This window comes from Cuculus canorus, chromosome 3 (assembly GCF_017976375.1).
Source record: "Cuculus canorus isolate bCucCan1 chromosome 3, bCucCan1.pri, whole genome shotgun sequence".
Lineage (NCBI taxonomy): Eukaryota > Metazoa > Chordata > Aves > Cuculiformes > Cuculidae > Cuculus > Cuculus canorus.
This window is the reverse complement of record NC_071403.1, coordinates 116,686,687-116,706,177: the sequence shown is the minus strand read 5'-3', so window position 1 is coordinate 116,706,177 and position 19,491 is coordinate 116,686,687. Positions and strand designations below refer to the sequence as shown.

Sequence of the window (19,491 nt, the reverse complement as noted above, 5' to 3'; positions counted from 1 at the left end):
CCAGGATGTATATCATCTTCTGATTGTATAGCAGTAAATAACCAAAGGGCATTAAGAAAAATAATCACATTTAAGTGCTTCAGCCTTTAGTAAAGTAATCATTCATTTAACTTTGGATTTTGGTGGTTTGAATTAAGTAATCCTTTTAGATGCAGTGAGAATTTTTAGGTGAAAGAGTTATAATGTTGAAATAAGGCTATGTAGGACTCCTGTTTACACGCTAACTTAAGCTTTATCATGCTTAGTCCCGTATCGCATAATCTAGGTGACCTGGAGATGAAACTGAAAAGCTCTTATTTGTGTGGCTGTATATTTTTCCATCATATTAATGCTGTGCTTTGTTTATTGATCTTCACTTATTTCTGCTGGTGTAAGATACAAGTAGTTGCATGGGTTTATTACCTGCGCTTATTTTTGACCATACCTCCCCAAGTAAAGCAGTGCTTCTATGGTCCATCCTCAACTGAAACAATGAAGCAGAGAAATTTAGGTGCTCGAAGATAGAAGTGATGTTGTTTAACACACTTGGTCCAGACAATCAATTTAAGAACCTTGTTTGGGTGGAGTCTTGGCACCCTTGACAAGGCGTGTGGAGAGTTGAGCAGCTCAGGGTGGTATCTACCACACTTGGGTCACATGTGGCTGTTCAGCAGGAACCAAAAAAGTCTCGATTTCGTATCCAAAATTCTGTCCTGAGGTAGATTCTTATATCCAAATAGCTGAGCAGGATTCCCTCACTTTGTGTACACGTATACTCCATTTACTTAAGAAGAGTTCTTTTACATATTAGCTGTGCAGCAGCACTCATTTGCTGTGCTTGAAATTTAAACTTATACTGAAGTTGGTTGTAGTTGAGCAGAGTATTCTCTGTAGAACATCATGCCTGACGGTGAGTTAGCCCAGAGAGAGGGGCAGTGAATCTGCAGCTCTTTCAGGATTGGGGAGGAGAAGCACTGTACGCTTTTATCATGACCTCTTCTGCACAACTATGACAGGGAACTTGAAGCAACCACTGATGCATTGAATGTCTTACTTGCCTTCTTGGCTGCATTTCAGGTTGGCTCTGGAAAAGCTAGCTGATGTTCTTCAAACTTTCAAGACCTTTCCCTCTATCCCACTTGTCTGTTACGAGTTTGTGTGACCAAAATCACGTAATCAAAGTCTTCCTGGAAAAGTCTCTATCATTCGCTGCTCTGTTGGCAGGTGAAACTTAAGTAATTGAAGCTCTATTTGGATTTGGACAGCCTGTAAGGAGAGTGGGGAACAGGAGTGGACTGTTCATAGAGCACTTGCCTTCAGGTAGCTTTTAGAACCATCAAATAAGAAATAAAGCAGATGTTGCTGCATCTAAAGTAGCGTGGAAGGTAGCTACTGTTTGTAGAGTGTATATTAAGACCCACAAGGCAGTGGAAATGTAAGTGCTTAGTGCTTGGAGCACTTAGAAAACTTCCTAAGGCCATTATTTCACAATCCAAATTGTTTGTCAACAATACTGGCATAAGGTATTCCTGTTCCCACCACATTGTGCCACTCCACCCCTTGGTTATGCCGGAACAATAGTTTGGGAGTTCATGCTGTGAATTAAATAAATACATACATTTATTTCTGAGGCAATTTTAAAGCTGGAACAGTTCCCACAGAGTTGTGCCAGTGCAGTTCAGGGGCTGGTGAGCCAGGGGGGGTGAGAATGACAGTTAGGAGAGGAGGTGGGAGTTCTTTAGCAAGTCCAGCTGAAAGAACTTTCTGTCGTTCAGTTATGGTGTCAGTCCACAATATGCAGCATAAATATGTGGGTTCACACGGTTGGTCTTGAGACTTCTCTGGAAGGAGTTGGTACTCCACCAGTCACACCAGGTGGTAGTGATTTGCTGAGAATGCTTCTCCCTTGTGGCTTTTGCATTTGTTTACACTGCAGCTCCAGATGAAGCTGCCAACTCTTTGCATTTGACCCTGAATTCTCAGATTTTGACACAGAGAATTTGTATTTGACATTACTTTGTTTTGGTTTTTTTTTTTTTTGTTCCCGAATAAAAAAATCTGACAGTGGGAACGGAGCTTTGTTACTCTCCAGTAACTGGTGTACTTGGTGCAAAAATAGTCAGTGAGAACAGACTATGCTGCAGGGCGGTGTGTCGTGTAGCAATCCAGGTAGAGGAGTCTACACAGAGCAAGATAATGTTTTTCCCTTTTTCCTGTGGTGACGGGTGGGTTTATCAGTGGATAAGGTAGTAAGAGCACACCTTTCTATTTCAGTGACGCATAAATGCAGCAGAACACTTCTGATTCAAATACTTGCGTAGGATATGTATTATACATGACCATGTTCTTTAAATTTACAGTTGAACAGGAGCAAAAGCACACAAGAAAACCCCAACTCTATCTCTCCGATACCTCCAAAGCCATTTCTTCCAACTTTTCGAGCCACTTCTTTATCTCTAGCATGAATATTTGTGTCTTAATTATGACATTAGTCCTATTTTCAGCAGAACACTTACTTTCGTAGATGCCAATGCATGTAAGGTACTGTTAAATGATGGAGTTTTAGTGGTTAATAATGCTCTAATTTTCATGCACAGATTATTTTGTCTGTTTAATTCTCATTTATAAAGTGAGAATAATGAAATTTCTCTCAGTCAAGTGCTTGACTTGTCAATAGGATGTGCTGTTTTGACTCAGACCAAAGTTCTTTGTGGGCTCTCCCCTTTATTTCACTGAGCTAAATAGTTTGACTTCCTGAGAATATTATTCTTGGAGGATAACACTAATTTCATAGAATATGTTTTCTGACACAAAAAAACCCCAACGACTCTGCCTGTAACTCCTTTTATTTAACTAATTAAGAAAATCAACTACAATCACCTTCAAAATAGTTCCCTTCTGCTTGACACATAGCTGCATAAGATGCTGCCAAGATTCAAAGCAATTCCATGGATCATCTTCTGAAAGACCGTTGAGGATCTCAGTTGGTTTTGCTTTCACATCTTCTACCGACAAAAAATGTGTTCCTTTGAGCATCAACTGGATCTTTGGGATCTCTCCACTGTGATCCTCAGTCAATACTTGGAAAGTTTCAGTTGTGGATTTTTTCCGTCTCACAAGAAACGTGATGTTAACTCACTGTTCACTCTTGCTCACTGGTGTTGTCCAACTGAGGGTAATAAAACACCTGTATTTGAACACGTGTCCACTTGTACTGAGTGAAGCAATCGAGTTGAGCCTGTCTCACTGTGACAGGATAGAACGTGTTCTATAACCACCTCTTTGTCTCTCCCCTCCCACTCTTGGTTCCCAAGCTATAGGGTTAGCCTTGTTTTTTTGCATGGGATCTCATAGTTTGGGTTGGAAGGGACGCTTAAAAGTCATCTAGTCCAGCACTCCTGCAATAAGCAGGGAGATATTCAACTAGATCAGGGTCCTCAGAGCCCCATCCAACCTGATATTGAATGTTTCCTGGGATGGGGCATCCACCACCTTTCTGGGCAAGCTGCTCCAGTGTTTCACCCTCATTGTAAAAAAATTCTTCTTTACGTATAGTCTAAATCTTTAAAACCATTACCCCTTGTCCTTTCAGGTCATGCTGAAAAGTCTGTCCCCATCTTTCATATAAGCACCCTTTAGGTACTGAAAGGCCACGATAAGGTCTCTCTGGAGCATTCTGTTCTCCAGGCTGAACAACCTCAACTCTCTCAGCCTTTATTCATAGGAAGGTTGATCCATGTCTCCGACATTTTTGTGGCCCTGTTCTAGACCCACTTCAACAGGTCTATGTCTGTCTTCTACTAGGGACTCCAGAGCTGAACACATTACTTCAGTTGGGGTCTCAACAGAGCAAATTAGAGAGGCAGAATCACCTCCTTTGAACTCCTAGCTGCACTTCTTTTGATGCAGTTCAGGATGTGGTTGGCCTTCTGGGCTGTGAGCTTACATTGTTGGGTCATATCCAGCCTCTCATCCATCAGCCCACCAAGTCCTTCTCCACAGGGCTTCTCTCAATCCCTTCATCCACCAATCTGTACTGGTACTGGAGATTGCCCTGACCCAGGTGCAGTGCTCTGCACTTGGGCTTGTTGAACCTCACGAGGTTCATGTGGGCCCACTTCTCCAGCCTGTCCAGGTCCCTCTATATGACATCCTGTCCCTCTGGCATGTCAACTGCACCACACAGCTTAGTGTTTGCAAACTTCATGAGAGTGCGCTTGATCCCACTGCCTTTCTCATTGATGAAGATACTAAAGAGTACCTGTCCCAATACTGATCTCTGATAGATACCACTGAACTCTATTGGGACATTGAGCCATCAACAACTACCTTCTGGATGTGACCATCAAACCAATTCTTCATCTACTGAACACACTGAGCAGTCCACCCATGAAAACCGAATCCCATCTTCTCTTTCAGTGGGAGGGAGGGGGGCTGTCTGCACCTATTTTCTGCATTTAATCCACATAAAACTTTGAATACATTGGTCAATTTTCACCAAATTTTTGAGAGGGAGGACTCAAAATGATCCAAAACCAAAAGAGTTTGTCTTGAAGACATACGTGCTGGTAGAATATCCCTGGAAGGATAGTTCTAAATGTGTTCTATCCCATATTATATATTAGAAAACCTAATTATTAGGACACTGCTCTCCATTAGTTTTACTGTTTATGGACTATTTGTTTGTGAGTAATATTTTAAAATATGCTGACAGTTGGGCTTTGTTTACTGGGTCAGCCCACCAACTTCCATTGTCTTCAGAAAAGAAAAAACATCTTTCATTAAAAATAAAAACTTCCTCATGCAAAGAGGAGCCTGCATGTCAGATCTAGGCTTGAAATATGCCACTTTTGTTGAATTTCCCAGTGCTCCAGAAGTACCTCCGATGGGGGCTTGGCACATTGGAGCGTGTTAAGTTTGAGGAGGCAGAGTAATGACAGGATGGTTGAACATCCTACTGTGCTTGACAGTATTTCCTTCCACTAAATCTGGGTGGCAGATGTGGCTTACTGAAGTGACTTACTGAAATTTCTCAATCCGCAGCCTTCTCTCGGTGTGCTCTTGCTGGTAATGAGGCATCATCATTTTCAGCATGGATCCTTCCTGCCTGGCTGCATGCAGTGTAATCAGGAGAGGCAGTGATCCTTCTCCTGCAGCATGCAGAGGCTTGAGTTGGCTGGAGCTATGGAAAAGTCATGTTCTAGGTCATTTTGATTCTTTTACCGTTTATAAAAGAATCTGTTTCTCTTCCTGGGATCTGAGGCAGAAGGGTAGAAGAAATTACCTGCTGAAGGGCCTTCCTATGAAGGAAATCCAGCGTTTCCATGTGCGTTGTGTACAAATAATGCAGTTAAGATGATTAAAACTACAGCACTAGCGTATAATGTACTGCTTCCTTCCTAACACCTGCTGCTAGAAGTACCTGAGCAGATATGGATTTCCTTTGATATTAAATATTTTGACCTAGTTATCTCTGAAAATAATAATATTTAAAATAAAACTACTTTCAGATTCTACTTAACACATATTTCGGTCCAATAGCAATTCTTATGGATCACTGAAGCTATGTTAGAAATAAACTTGACCCATTGTGTTCAATATCTAGATTATGGAAAACAATATAGCTAAAAATGCAGCAAATCATAGCTCTTGCTCTTATTTTCCTCTTATGGGCATGATGGAAGATTTTGGTCATTATCCAGTTGACCATTTCCATTTTTGAAAGCAATCACTGGTTATTCTTGATGGATTTAACAACTCCCATAAGAATAAATAAATATGTAGTAATACATCCATACTACCTTCCAGCTTTAGATCTTTTTTATCTGTAATCACAACCTTCTCTTATGAGGCAGAAGCTCTTCGCAACAGGTCTTAAGTGGCCAGACATTTGTGCTTGTGAACAGTGACTTGTGTTTATGAATTAGGAAAGTGTTGTCCAGAATGAACTGTTTGGGTTGAAGAAGTCTTCATGGAGCATCTGCTCGGGGCTGGTACAAATATCTGTACCGCAAGGTCTCTTTTCTCTATCAGAGAAACAATGGTGTCAATGTGAAGATTTTTGTCCTAAGGTGGTAGATCGATAAATCGTAGTTTTTCATATGCAGAACAGTTTGTCATTTTGTCCTGCATTTCTGAAGACTGATAGCAAAATTCATTTTCAAAATCACCTTAGACTGTTGATTAAAATATTAAATTACCTTGACAATTTTAATACACAAAAAATGCAGAAACAGGTTCCAGTCTTTTTTCTGACAGGAGCTGTCTTTGTATTCTCTGTTGCTATCTGTTTCCCCCTTGTAAAACATTTTATTCTAACAACTATCTAAAAAACAAGCAGACAATCTTAACAACCCCAAAGCCTCCAGACCTGTGCTTCTCTGTTTCATAACTTTGACTGGTGGTGCAGCATAGAGAAATCCTTGATACAGAATTGAAAATGTACTTTCTATTGCCTTTTGTTTGCTTCCTCCTTGTATGTTATTAAACAGTGATCAAATCTGCAGATCTGTTTATCTGTGCAAAATAAATAATTTGTGGTTATCTCGGTTTTGAATTATTTATTCTTCTCCTCTTTGTCATTTTCCTGCTGATGTTTTCTCATCAGAGTTGTGTTGTTATTCGGATGTTTCAGAGGCTTTCTTGTGAACCCATTTGACACCAAGTCTCATGTTCCTCTTCTGCACTCTTCCTTTGTTCTCCTCCTTTCTTTCCGCAGGAGATTTTCCTGCTCTTTCAATTCTGCTTCAGCCCCTGAAGCCAGCTGAAAAATTCCCACTGGAGATTCTCGACCCAGCTCAAAGCTCCCTACAGCCTCTCTGCCAGCACTGGTTGTTGTACGGATTAGATCAGACAGACCAACTGCATTTGGGATGTTAAAAGTAGTTAAATATTTCTTCATCTGTATAAGGAGATCATAGAATCACTAGGTTGGAAAAGACCTCTTAGATCATTGAGTCCAACCGTTCCTGTCTGTATAAGCAGATGTTTAAGGCACTCAGTATGTGTAGATGTGTACCAAGAGACTCAATTAGATGTTTTATTTTTTTATTTGCTGTGGAGAAAGCAGAATAAAGATTATTTAGTTGCAAATACTAGGAAGTTCTGCCTTTAAAAAATGTAGTGGAAAATTTCACTATTCTATTATGAACTCAATTGTTTTAGTTTTATATACCAATCTTAACTCCCTTCCAAGAACCATTATATTATAGGAACATTAAAAAATAATTAATAAAAGCAAGGCTTTTTTTTGTATTTATGTACCTGTCTTGGCCCATTGAGACATTCGAGGCTGAAATACATCTGTGGACTTTAGAACTCAGGCGATATCACTTAATCACAAAGTCCAGTAGGTTTGCAGTGGGTAAAAATCAAGATTTGGACTTTAGATCTTATATGCCTGGGGAGATGCTGTTAATCATTCATATAAGAACAGAGGCGTGTGCTGCACTCTTAGGGTTCCTAGCTGCAAATTTTTATTGATAGGCTTCAGGCACAATTGTCGCTTGGCAAAAGCAACCGCATTAGGCCAGTTCAGGTTTATCAGGCTGTACGTGGGATTTCTTTAGAGATAAATGAACCTACATTTGTCCTAAAGGTGGAGCTGCGTTAGAGAACAGCAGACAAGCTTATTTGCTGTGCGCAATGTGTATAAAGAATGTATATTATAAAGTCTTATATGTAAGTTTTATAGCTGTATCAGGCTAAAAACTTGTGCGTATGTGTGTGTGTGTATGGAAAAAAACATGAAATGTTCTTTAAAAACCTTTCTAATAAGCTGTGTTACAGGCACCTGGCTGAATCCTTATGAGATTCCCTATTTTCACAACCCAAGCAAATATATTAAGGTATTTTCCAGCCAAATTCGTGATTCTAGAGCTAAAGAGGATCAAACAGAGTTTTCACATGTGTTTCTGCATAACGTCCTTGTAGTTGTTTGCTCTTCGGCTGATGCTGCTCCTCTGGCGCATGAACTATAAGCAGAATACAGGACGAAGAATGCCAATCCCATAGATATGTATTATTAAAAGACAGGTGAAATCTTAATTGACGTAACTTAATGATGAACATTCAAATATTGTTTGACATGTTTTATTTGAAATCCCTTGACCCTGTGTGTTAGAGGAACCTGTGTTTCCTTTTAAGGGCTGATCGTCAGCCGCGGTGTCGGTTTCTGCAGTTTTCTCCCAAGTGTGAGAACATCATTGTGTTTTTTACATGCTCCATTTAAATCCTCCTGACATCTGCGTGGGCTGCTTTCCATTCATTAACACAGGGGAGTTGCATCGTTTTCCATGGTGGCTGGTCAGATGCCAAAGTCAGATTAAGTTTCCTTGAGTGAGGAACTTGTCATTTAGGCTCTTCAATCTGGAGCTGAGAGCTTTGGCAGCTCTGCGAAGAGGCAGTGAGAATCATTGCCACAAAAATGGTTTTTGTGTGGTCCTGCTGTGCGCCGCTGGATTTCAAATTTGATTTACGGCCTCTCAGTTTTTAAAAATAAGCCTACATTTGGTTTAGTTGCACGAGATTATCATGTAAATACTGTGGCATGCATACATACTTAATTCTGAAACTGTGGATTATTTCTAAAATTAAACTCATGGTAATTGCTGGCTTATTTTCCAGTTCCTCAAAGTTCTCTGTAAATGCACTGTTGGCTGTGTATTTCCCTTCTTCTATTCATGTAGCTGTCTTTGTTCTTTATGGTCCTGCTGAGGTCCCAGAGCAGACAGAAGGCAACTGCTAGAGAAGCGCATGGAGCACCACAGCTGAATGCCAGCTACTGCTCCCACAGATGGTCAGAAGTCTGGAGACATGACTGTAAACACTAAGGAACGTCTGTCTCACAGGACTGTGCACAGAACCCAGACGCTTGTTGCAAAACAAGGGCTAAGAAACCTTGTCACTATTTGGGATGATTTAGCTAGACATAAATTTCTCCTCCTTCACTCACTGCCACTCTTGGCATTTATTATATAGCACTTAAATAAATCCTTTTCAATTTAGATATCACTTCCAGAACTGCTAAGAATTCTTTTCATTTTGTGTTCTAGTCTCAATTTCATCTGAGTAAGATGTTTATATTTTTGACCTACCCTTTCTGAGACAGAAGGCTTTTCCTGTATGTTGTGGTGTATATCCTTGGTCTTATCCCAAAACCTTTTGCTGTTGTGGTTTACATTGTACATTCCTCAGTAAGCCTGTGAATTATTTTTGTGTGGGGTTATCTAATGCTAGCGCTCTCTTAAATAAAGTTCACGTTTTGCATTAATATTTTCTGCTGCAGAGAAGTCAAAGTGCTTGATGGTTTGTAAGCCAGGAAAGCTGTCATTGCAGAAAGAGTCATTGGGCACTGGAACAGCTGCCCAGGGAGGGGGTCGAGTCGCCTTCCCTGGAGGTGTTTAAGGAACGGGTTGATGAAGTGCTGAGGGACATGGTTTAGGGAGTGTTAGGAATGGTCGGACTTGATGATCCAGTGGGTCCTTTCCAACCTTGTGATTCTGTGATTCTATGATTCTGTGAATGGCTCTGGTTTGTGACTTATTAAATGAACATTATTAAATGAACATTAGGTGATTATTGTTTTGCATTTGTTATTAAGCTGATCAAATTGCACTGATGCCATACTGTATAGAAGTGTAAATTTCCTGAGTCTGAATAACTTCCTTTTAGAAGTGCAGCATCTGAAATATTACTATGCATTTCATTTCAAGACAGGTTTGACTTTACGACACATCGTATAGGAAATCATGTGAAATAAGGATAAAAGTTATTCTTTATAAGTGATATTCTGGGGCAGACATGTAGCTTATGCAAATTGTTCTCTCTCCACTGCTGTCTTCAAAGTGGCCACATCATGTTCTAGTTCACTGTGCACATTGTCCATTTGACATACTCTTGCCATGAAATGCTTGGAAATCTTTTGCAAATTCAGCTAATGTGCAGTGTATTGTAGTTTTGTGTCTGTTGCGCTCACCATTTGCAGTTATTGTTTAAAGACTTCTGAAACAACATAAAAACTGTTGAAAACTAAACACCAGTGAGAGCAGCTGCTGAAGATGTGCCACTGCATTCAGGTGTCTGTAACCTGAGGTCTACTGGCATGCATGCATGGTTCAGGTGCCCTGAGGTGTCCGAGGATTGATGTGATATTCGAATCACCGGACTAACCTTCCAGTGGTGGAGGTTAACATTGCATTTACTTACGGTTTCCATGTTTTGACACTTAGTTGCTGAGTGAAAGAACACAGGCAGTTTTGATTTGATGCACTGGGAAATCCTTAAAATGTATAGGTGAGCACTGCCTTGCTTGGGTGCCTTTGTGATGAGCCGAGCAGTTCTTTTTCTATAGAATAAAATAGTTGAATTGAACAATATTTCAGCTGCAGTAGGTGAGCTCGAAGTATTGTTGATCACAGACTGCTGTGCATACAAAGCCCCAGTTCTTTCTATCAGCTGTTACTGTGACTCTGCTCTATGAAAAGAAAAATCTTTATCTGTTCAGCTTTTTGTTAGCTCCCCTTGAAGTATTTTGACAGATAGCAGCTGAAGTAAAAGCATGTAAAATGTCTGAAGTTGCAGAGATGCAAGTTTGAGCTATATTGGAAGATAAACATCCTCCACTTCTCACACCAGTAATGACATCCTCCAATATTGTAGGTGCAGGCTTTCAAGAATAGGGACTATCGCTCTGCATTTACTTAATTCAGTGCATGTCTGGAATAACTCCATTGAAACTGGAAGTTCAATCAAGAATAAATTTCTAGCTGCTTTACACATGGTGATTTCTCTGTAGAAATCTTTCCTGTTAAAATCTGTGTTGATTTTCCTTTTCATTTGTGCCAGCGGTTCTCATTCATACTCCTTCAAGGCATTTTGAAGTATCAGCAGCAGTTCTACCAGCTGACCTCTCAGGATGTCTTTTATTGTGAGCTTATGAAGAGTGGGTAAAGGGGGGTTCTTTTACAGTTGTGGAACTTCTCTTTTACCTGCCTGAAGTAGACATCCCATTTATCACAGGATAGAAATCCTCTTACCCTCAAAAAAGCATTAGAGTGCCTTGGGCTTTGTATAGTATTTGATACAATGCCTTACTGCTGGTAAGCAGTTCTTGCTTCACTGCTCTTCAGCTGATGGCTGAATCCTGAGAATATTTATGTGTTAGGTTCACTGAGCTGATAAAGGGAAGGAGCACCAAAGTGTCTCAGACAGCTGTTGACATTTCTCTCCCTTTCCTGATTTTGTATTATTAAAAGAGAGAAAAATGTAAAGAAAAAAGGTTGGGTTTGAGACTGGTACTGTGATTCCATGATCTCAAAACACCTAATTGCATTATATTCCTAGACTAAGCATTGTGCCAAACTATCATGATTGTTTGGACTGCAAAGGACACGCTTTATTTTGGATTGCAGCTACTTTCAACTTCAACCTTGCTGAAAGACAGGTTTCTTCTATGTAACGTCAGTCTAAGGAGCTTGATAGATCACGTCAAAGGACTGTTTACAAAGGCTTGTAGTGATAGGACTAGGGGCAATGGGTATAAACTGGAGAGGGGCAGATTTAGACTACACGTAAGGAAGAATTTCTTCACTGTAAGAGTGGTGAGACGATGGTACAGGTTGCCCAGGGAAGTTGTGGCTGCCGCATCCCTGGAGGTGTTCAAGGTCAGGTTGGGTGGGACCTTGGGCAGCCTAATCCAGTGGGAGGTGTCCCTGCCCATGGCAGGGGAGTGGAACTGGGTGATCTGCAAGGTCCCTTCCAACCCAAACTATTCTATGAGCCTGTGATTCTATGTCTAGATTTGATTTTATTGTCTCTGCTCCCCCCCCAAATTATGTTTTCCTGATATATGAAATTATGATGCCGTTGTACAAGTGTGTGACCCCTGTGAATTTGAAATTGTTTTTCTTGAGATCAGTTTACAAAAATTTCATCATGCATTCTGGAGTTTATATGTACAGCAATTTTTGGGTTTGTTGCTTATTATTATTTATTTCTTCTTTACTGTCAGGCTGACAAAGAGATGCTTAACAACACGCAGTGACTGATACTGTAGGCTTATTGGCTTTTGTTTCCAAATATATGTAGTCCAGTGAAAATGATGTTGTTTTAATATCAGTAAACCTATTAAGGTTTAAAACCCATCAGAGACAGTGTTTACATGTAAGTAAAAATTACATGTACGTTTTATTGCATATTTTTTTTATTTAATATAATGCATGTAATTTTATTACATTTAATAAATGTAATGAAGTGTGTGCAATGTATTACGTAGAGCAGAAGGCTTCATTACTCTGCCCGTGTAGCAATGGCCTGTGCTGGCCATGGCTTTGGGTGCCTGGGGCACCTCTGCTCTGTGGTGGGCAGGTTGTGTTTGAGAAGCCCAGGAATAAGAGAATGCCTCTTGGGACAGCAATGAAATTACTATGCGTTACTTGGAAAGCAAAAGGGGTGAAGTGAAAGAAGACAAAATGAAAATGCCTGCTACAGAAGTAAAAGAAGTGGAATAAACCTAGTTTTTATCTCCACACACTGCAAGCACTGATTTGGTTACAGCTCTGATTCTTCCTCTCCGTCACTGTCGATATTTGCATGACTCAGCCCGTTACTACAATCAGACTGATTAAAGTTTAAACAGGAGTGTTTTGGAAGGTTTCTGTTCTCTCAGACCCTTTCAGTAATAAATTTGTGTTATTTTGGGATGTCTCTGTCTGCAAAAGTGAATGCCTTTTAACGCAACACTGCTCGTATCACCTTTTGCTGTTGATAATACCCGGACTAAGAATTGTCTAATACGTGAGCAAAGGAGATGTGACAGCGATCCTGACCATGACGATGGGCTTTCCTAGTGTCTGAATGTTATTAAGAAAACAGTGGAACTACCCTGGAAAATTAGTAAATAAATAGAGAGAAATTATATGTTTTTATGTCTGTGTGGAATTTTTACGCATCCTAGGGGAATTGGGAAACAAAATCTCCTTTGTCTTTGTTTGGATTTACTCTGCAACTGAAGTCCTTGACACTGTCATGCCTGATACTCAAAAGAGAAAGAAAACAATGAGGAATAGAGATTAGAGGTTTTTTGGGGGAAATCCTTAAATCCCTACCAGGTATATATTTTTAACTGCAGGACAATATTTCAGTTTTCCCTTCGGCAGTAGTACCTGACTGTCAGCATTGTCACTGTTAAACAATCGATTTAGAGCAAGGTGCTCTGCTCTGTCAGAGCAAGCCTTTTCTGAGCAGTGCTCTCTAAAGGTGATGGGATGGAGGCAAGACAGATTCTCTTGTGGTTCTAGAGCACGAGGATTGAAAAGGAAAGAGCTTCTCAAGCGTGGAAGAGAACAGAGAGAATATGAAGTTGCAAGAAGAAAAAAAATAATTTAGTCCATTGAATTCAAAATGAACTCATCCTCTTTTACGGTCAGTGCAGACCTTTGTATTGTCAGGGTTCCACATACCTCTCTTAAAATTTAACACTCATACTTGATATATACTGTGGTCTTTGTGATATTTTTATCTGGGGGCTTCTTTGCCCATTTTTCACGTGTCTGTAACTTGGGATAGATAAGCAAGCTGGTTGACCTCTTGTAGAAGAAAAGATTTTCCCTTGGGTAGGGCTTGAATTTTAGGTTCTGCAGTTTCAAAGGAATTCTGTGAAATGCTTCTCATGGGTGCTATTGATCAAGGAAATTAAACCAGTTCAATAGCGCAGCTTCTGAAACTGGGAAAATAAAAATTGGAAGTGTATTAGGGGAAATAATTAACAAATTGCTGTATAATGCTGCTTACTTCGTTTTGAATCACACTGCTTGCTGTTGGAAGGTTAATATTGACTGTGCTTGTATGTTTTGGTTTTTTTGGCAGGTAACCCTGGACTGGCAGGTTATTACAGGACCTTTATACAGGCTTTGTATTGTGGACTAAATCAGCAATATCCCGTTTGGGTGGTGAGCCATGCTGGACATTGTAAGCCTCCTAATGGAATGGAAATGATTGAAGGTACAGTACTGGAACGTGTACATACAAATGTTTGTACCCCCCTGATTCCACTAGCAGAACTTGGGCCTATTAGAACAAGCATGACGTGGGTTTTAAATGTCTCCATTATATTTCCACAAAATAGTTATATAAAAAGAGAAGTTAGTGAGGAAAGGAGTATTTTAAGGAAATTAGATTTGCCGGCTCTGAGGAGAATAAGAGAGTTTGCTGATTGCAGTCTTTGGAGAGACGTTATAAAGAAGAAGATTTAGAATGTCTTTATGTTGAGTAGATTAGAAAAGTATTTTTTTTAAATGCAATGTCCAATTCAGAGATTGGGAAAGACTTAATTATCTCTGCATTTAAAAGTAGTTGTTCTAAACTAAGGAATTTCCAGGAAGCAAGTAAATCTTTCTGAGAATGGAGCATGGGGCATTTACAGGGTAGAGGTTGTTTCTTTACCTTTTAGAAGCATTCTGACGTGCAGATGACCGACAAGACTTGACAGTGAGCTCTAAGTGAATACTGTCAGTGTGCAGCACTGTAAGATGGGGAGAGCCAGTAGTGGATTCTGTCCTGAAAGCTGCTTGGTGTCAGAAGACCTCTGGCCTTGGTCAAGCTGCAGTGACATAGCAGTAAATCAGTATGATTCTGTAGGACTGAAAGGTTCAGCAACGTGAAGCAACCTGAAAATTTTGAAGAAGCTCTTTTAGCTGTTTAGCATCACTTTCCCTCACTAACCTTTTAAGCCTTTTTAGTGGTTCATTTAATCTCAAGTTTGAAGCTGAAACATACGTTTCTTTGTTAAAGTTCTTTCCAGTCATCGTGTTTAAGGGCCAGACAGCCAACTGCTAGCACTTTGTCCTGACAGGTGAGAAATCTCTGGGTTTATAACTTCTGGTTAGCCATGGGATGCAGGGGATGCAGGTAGAAGTCTGGCAACTGAATGGAGCTGAGTTTATTGTAGAGAGCATTTGTAGGTCTGATAACCTGCCTTGGGATCTCGTCTGTAAGTACGCAGTTAGTGAAAAGAGCCTTTGATAGTGAGAGCTGTGTTCAGTGGCTTGCAGCGGCTGAGCTAGTTGAAATGGAGAGATTTCAGATGGGGCCAGCAGTTCAGCTAGTTAATCGTCTTGTTGACTGATAGATGGTTGTCCTCTAAATGACAGATATAAGTGTGGGCGTGATTAGCAGTTGTAAGCCATAAGTTTCTACCGTCATGCTATGCTGTGCTGGTAGGAAAAAACCTAAAATAGCCTGAGCAAGACAAGGAGCATGGTGTGCTATAAGAGGGTTGTAAGTTATTTAGGCCAGTGATGCCCAGACTGTGGTCTGTGGGCCGCTGGTGGTTCCCAGGACACTTGCTTGTGGTCCAAGAAGTGCTGACTGATCCATATGGAGTTGGCTTTCACACCAGTTTCCGCTTGTTAAGCAGAATTAGTGGTAGCTAAGAATACTTTTCCAATAACACTTCTTTTGTGTGACCGTTTGCTGCGGTGGCCTTAAGAAATGTTGTGCTATCATAAATGTGTGGTGTTGTCAGGGAGTGGGATTGTGGTCAGCACTGCTACAAACAGGAGAGGAGGAGATCAGGAAAGTTAGGTGTTCCAAGAACTGAGCTCCTAAAAATAGACACTCATCCTTAGCTAACAGCCTTTGTCCTTGTTGTGCATAACCCCAAAGGAGAGAAGTTACATGAAGGCACAGGGAGTCAATATGCATTTGTTAATTTTAGCCAGCTTCTGACTCTCATTTTAATTAGCATGGATGTTTTCAATGATTGCTGATGTTGGAGAATACTTGCACTGCTGAATCAGGTGAATCTGAGCTACTGGCAGTCTGTTTGGTCAGTACAAAAGCATCTCAGAATTCGTGTCTGTAGTGCTTAGAAGGTTTTTGACCAGTGAATCCTTGTCAAGGCTTCAGCACTGTTTGGTTAGATACCTACCATTACTACTGCTGTTTGATGTCTGACCCCATTCAGGTACACAGTCGTATTTAAAAGGCATTTATGTCTTGTATTATACAATTAAAGGAGAAGAGCAGCAGAAATGCAGCTGAGCTGGCATCTCACATGCATACTTTGAGCCTATGTATATAGATGCTTCATTCACATTACACACATTTAATTCACATTAATTTATAGTTTGACCATATTTTCTGCTTCCTAAGCATATACGTGAAAAATACCTGAGTCATTTGAGGATAGATTATCTTTAATACAACTTCTCTACAGGTTTAGCCAGTTATGCTTAAGTATTATAGATCCGGAGGACTCTGTAGTCATGTTTGTGTCCCAGAACACAGAGCACTAGTTAAGGTTAATGCAGAACCGCATGGTCTCACAGTCCAATGGTACCACATTGTAGGTACCTTACAAAGTGGTAACTTGCCATCCAGGTATTTTTAAGCTAGTTTCATAGCGAAGAGGTTCATAGCAAAGCGTCATTTTTTTTTTTTTTAATGTCTAGATAGGAGGATTTTCCTGTTTACAAAGCTGGCCTCAGCACTGATTAATCGCATTGGGTCCTTCCCATAGTATTGTCAATAGTGAGGGATCCCACATCGGGATGTACACAGAGGAACTGGTTGTTTTCACAGGACTGGACAGGAACGTAACCTCTGTGTGGGCAGTCCTGCTGCCCGTCCTGATACAGCAGTTGCTGCTGCCCAGAAACCTTACTCCTTCCTTCTCTTTGGAGAAGGCAGCTTAAGGAAGGAAGTGTGTGTGTAAAAGTTATTATGAGGCATTTCAGTGTTGAGGGGTTTGTCTTTGCCTGGTAAGATCTGCCTTTTACTCTTAGGTTTTGGTACAGGGTGTCTATTTTATGGGAACAAATGATCATTTCATCTCATGAACCTACTGGAATGCTTTAAATCTAAATGTGTGAAAAGTAAGCAGCCCTAGGGATACTGCAGTACTCGTTTAACTTCTTTCCTTTGAGCCGCATTCACTTAATTATTCATAGAGGTCCCATAATCATGCCCATAATTATGCAAATAGATCCTTTGAGTGAAATCTTGGCATTTGGCTTTGACTTTATCAGTGCTGCTTAATTTTAAGCATGTGTTTAAAAATCTTGTTCCATTCAAAATCAAAACTAAGAAAATAAAATTTCGCCATATGTGAAGTATTTCAAAGTTGCTCCATTGTTTTCTTTTCTGGCCAACCAAAACGATAACAATTTTAAGTACTCATAGCATCATACCTTAACAGCCATGTATTTATTTGTAATGATCACTTAAACGCTCTTAGCTGATTCTGGTACCACTTAATGCATAGCTCTGTGTTCCACTGACTTTGATGGAGTAGCAACAAATTATTGCTGGTGTTAGTAAGAAGACAACTTTGTCTTTACTTGTGTGATAGGTGTATGAAAAATAGGTTCTCTATTTTCTCTCTTTCTTTCAAGATTTTCCATTGAGTCTGTCAACATAATATCTGTAGGCATATTAGTTGAAATATCACAAATAGCTTTCTACCCTAGTACTTTATTCATCTAATTCCTCTGTTAAAAGAACCAGAATTTTTCACCCATATCTTCAAATAAGGTTAATTTAATTCTGATTTTAAAGATGTGTTTTAAAATAACAACTTCAGTAACCTGATACAGCCTTCTGGGTTCTTATCCAGAAAACAAGACGTTTGTTAAAAAATTTACATTCAACCATTGGAGAGAATAATGTCTTCACTGCATTCCGGGAAATTTTGGGTGTAGGTTTTGAGATTGTTTATGGATCATTTTCCGCCTTTCACCCCATGACATAGGTCTGTTCTCCAGCTGATACCATCACTTCTAATTAGATGCAGATGGCTGTTAGTTGAGGGAAAGAAAGCGTTCAAGAATGTGAACCCTATGAAAAGGTAACATTTATACCTTAGTGTCTTGACTTTAGAAGGTGTGTCACAGTTCATTGAGATGAGCAGTGCTGTGATGTTTCAGAGTGACTCGTTCAAATGTTTACCATACTGTTGTAGGGAAAGTAAAAAAGTGAAATAATTTAAGAAGCAGTGATTCAGAAATGATTGAGATTATTTTCCCCAAAGAGAAGGCTTAGGAATCTTTAAATCCAAGTCAGTTGGAGAGATATTTTTGCATCTGCTAACAGAATGAAAACCAACTATCCCATAGCAGCAAATAATCCCTTCTGTCTGAAGGTATATCAGGTCTGGGTTTGTTTTGATAGTTGAGTCGAAAAAATTATTCACTACATCAGTTAGCTGTAGGAAGAAAGCAGATCAATACTTATATTTATTAACAAAGAATTTGTACTCTGTGATACAGACCTTTGGTTTAATTCTGATACCCACAAAGCTTGCAATGAATGGTGCAGATCTTGATGGGATCAATCCAGTGTTTAATGGCAGTTTAATTTTTAATTCACAGTGATGTACAGTTGTAAGACTGAGGGATCATCAGCAATGTGCAATCTAATTCCAGATTCTAAAAATAATGAGGTTTGGAACATGGAGTCTTTCTGTTTGCTTTGGTTTTATGTGGTTTCCTTCAGGGAGCAATGTGGGTATTTCAGGGAAATGCAGGAAACTGTTAGGCAGATTGTGCAGGAAGAAGTAAGTACCTGCAAATGCCCTCGTTCTTAGATAATCAGATTCATTAATGAATTATTCTTACATCTAGTGCATCAATTTAAATCTTTCAGCCAGATCTCTGTAAACGCTGTATGCTTTGAGAAAGTATAAAGGACAAAATGATACAGTACTGTGGACTCAGTTTGAATAAGAAGGTCTCATGCTGCTTGCTGGATGAAGAAGTGTTTCTGCTTTCTGCTTTTTGATACTGCACGAGGCTACTCATAGAATCATAGAATACTTTGGGTTGGAAGGGACCTTAAAGATCACCTGGTTCCAACCCCGCTGCGATAGGCAGGGACACCTTCCGCTGGACCAGGCTGCCCAAGACCCCATCCAACCGGGGATTGTCATTGTAGTATCGTTTTTTTCAGAAAAAAAATGTGGTTTCGAACATGTTACTACTGAGTCTTTGCCGTCAGAGGCTCCACTGATCCCTGTACTAGTGGTTACGTGATTTGGAGGAAGAAGTTTTATCTTGCAATTAATTGTGAAGAGACCAATTTCAGTATTTCTGAATGCACTTTAGTATATACTCAGCTCTACATGGCCATAGTTGAATCTGTTTATGTGTATTGTGCAGGTCAAATTCATTTGCTGTCTTTTTATATAAATCATGTTGTAAAGCCATGGGCAGTTTTGAAGAGTTTGTAAGGTATGGCTTTGATGTCTGCTAAAATAAATGAATTAGAAAAATCAACCTTTTCCCGACTGTGACCCTAGTACTGCTTAGGGGTCACTATAGCACATCTCATCAGTGTAAAAATGAAGAACAAAAAAAATCCTTTATTTATCCATAATGACACATCAGCTTTGTAGCAGTGGCACTTTAGTGTCTATTTCAGCTATAATGCAAAATTCCAATACCAATTGCCAATTCATTTTCGAATAGTGTAGCTTCTTCTTCTTCTGGAGAAGATAAGATATAAATCATAATTTAA

General features: G+C 39.8%; 1 protein-coding gene across 1 annotated transcript in view; it reads left to right on the top strand.

Moving 5' to 3' along the window:
* The window catches only part of LDAH (lipid droplet associated hydrolase), a 111,913-nt gene that overhangs the window by 17,042 nt on the left and 75,380 nt on the right, over positions 1 to 19,491 (top strand). Inside the window, exon 3 of the mRNA XM_054063649.1 lies at positions 13,846 to 13,980. Within this exon, the coding sequence (XP_053919624.1) occupies positions 13,846 to 13,980 (135 nt within the window). The remainder of the gene's footprint in view (positions 1 to 13,845; positions 13,981 to 19,491) is intronic.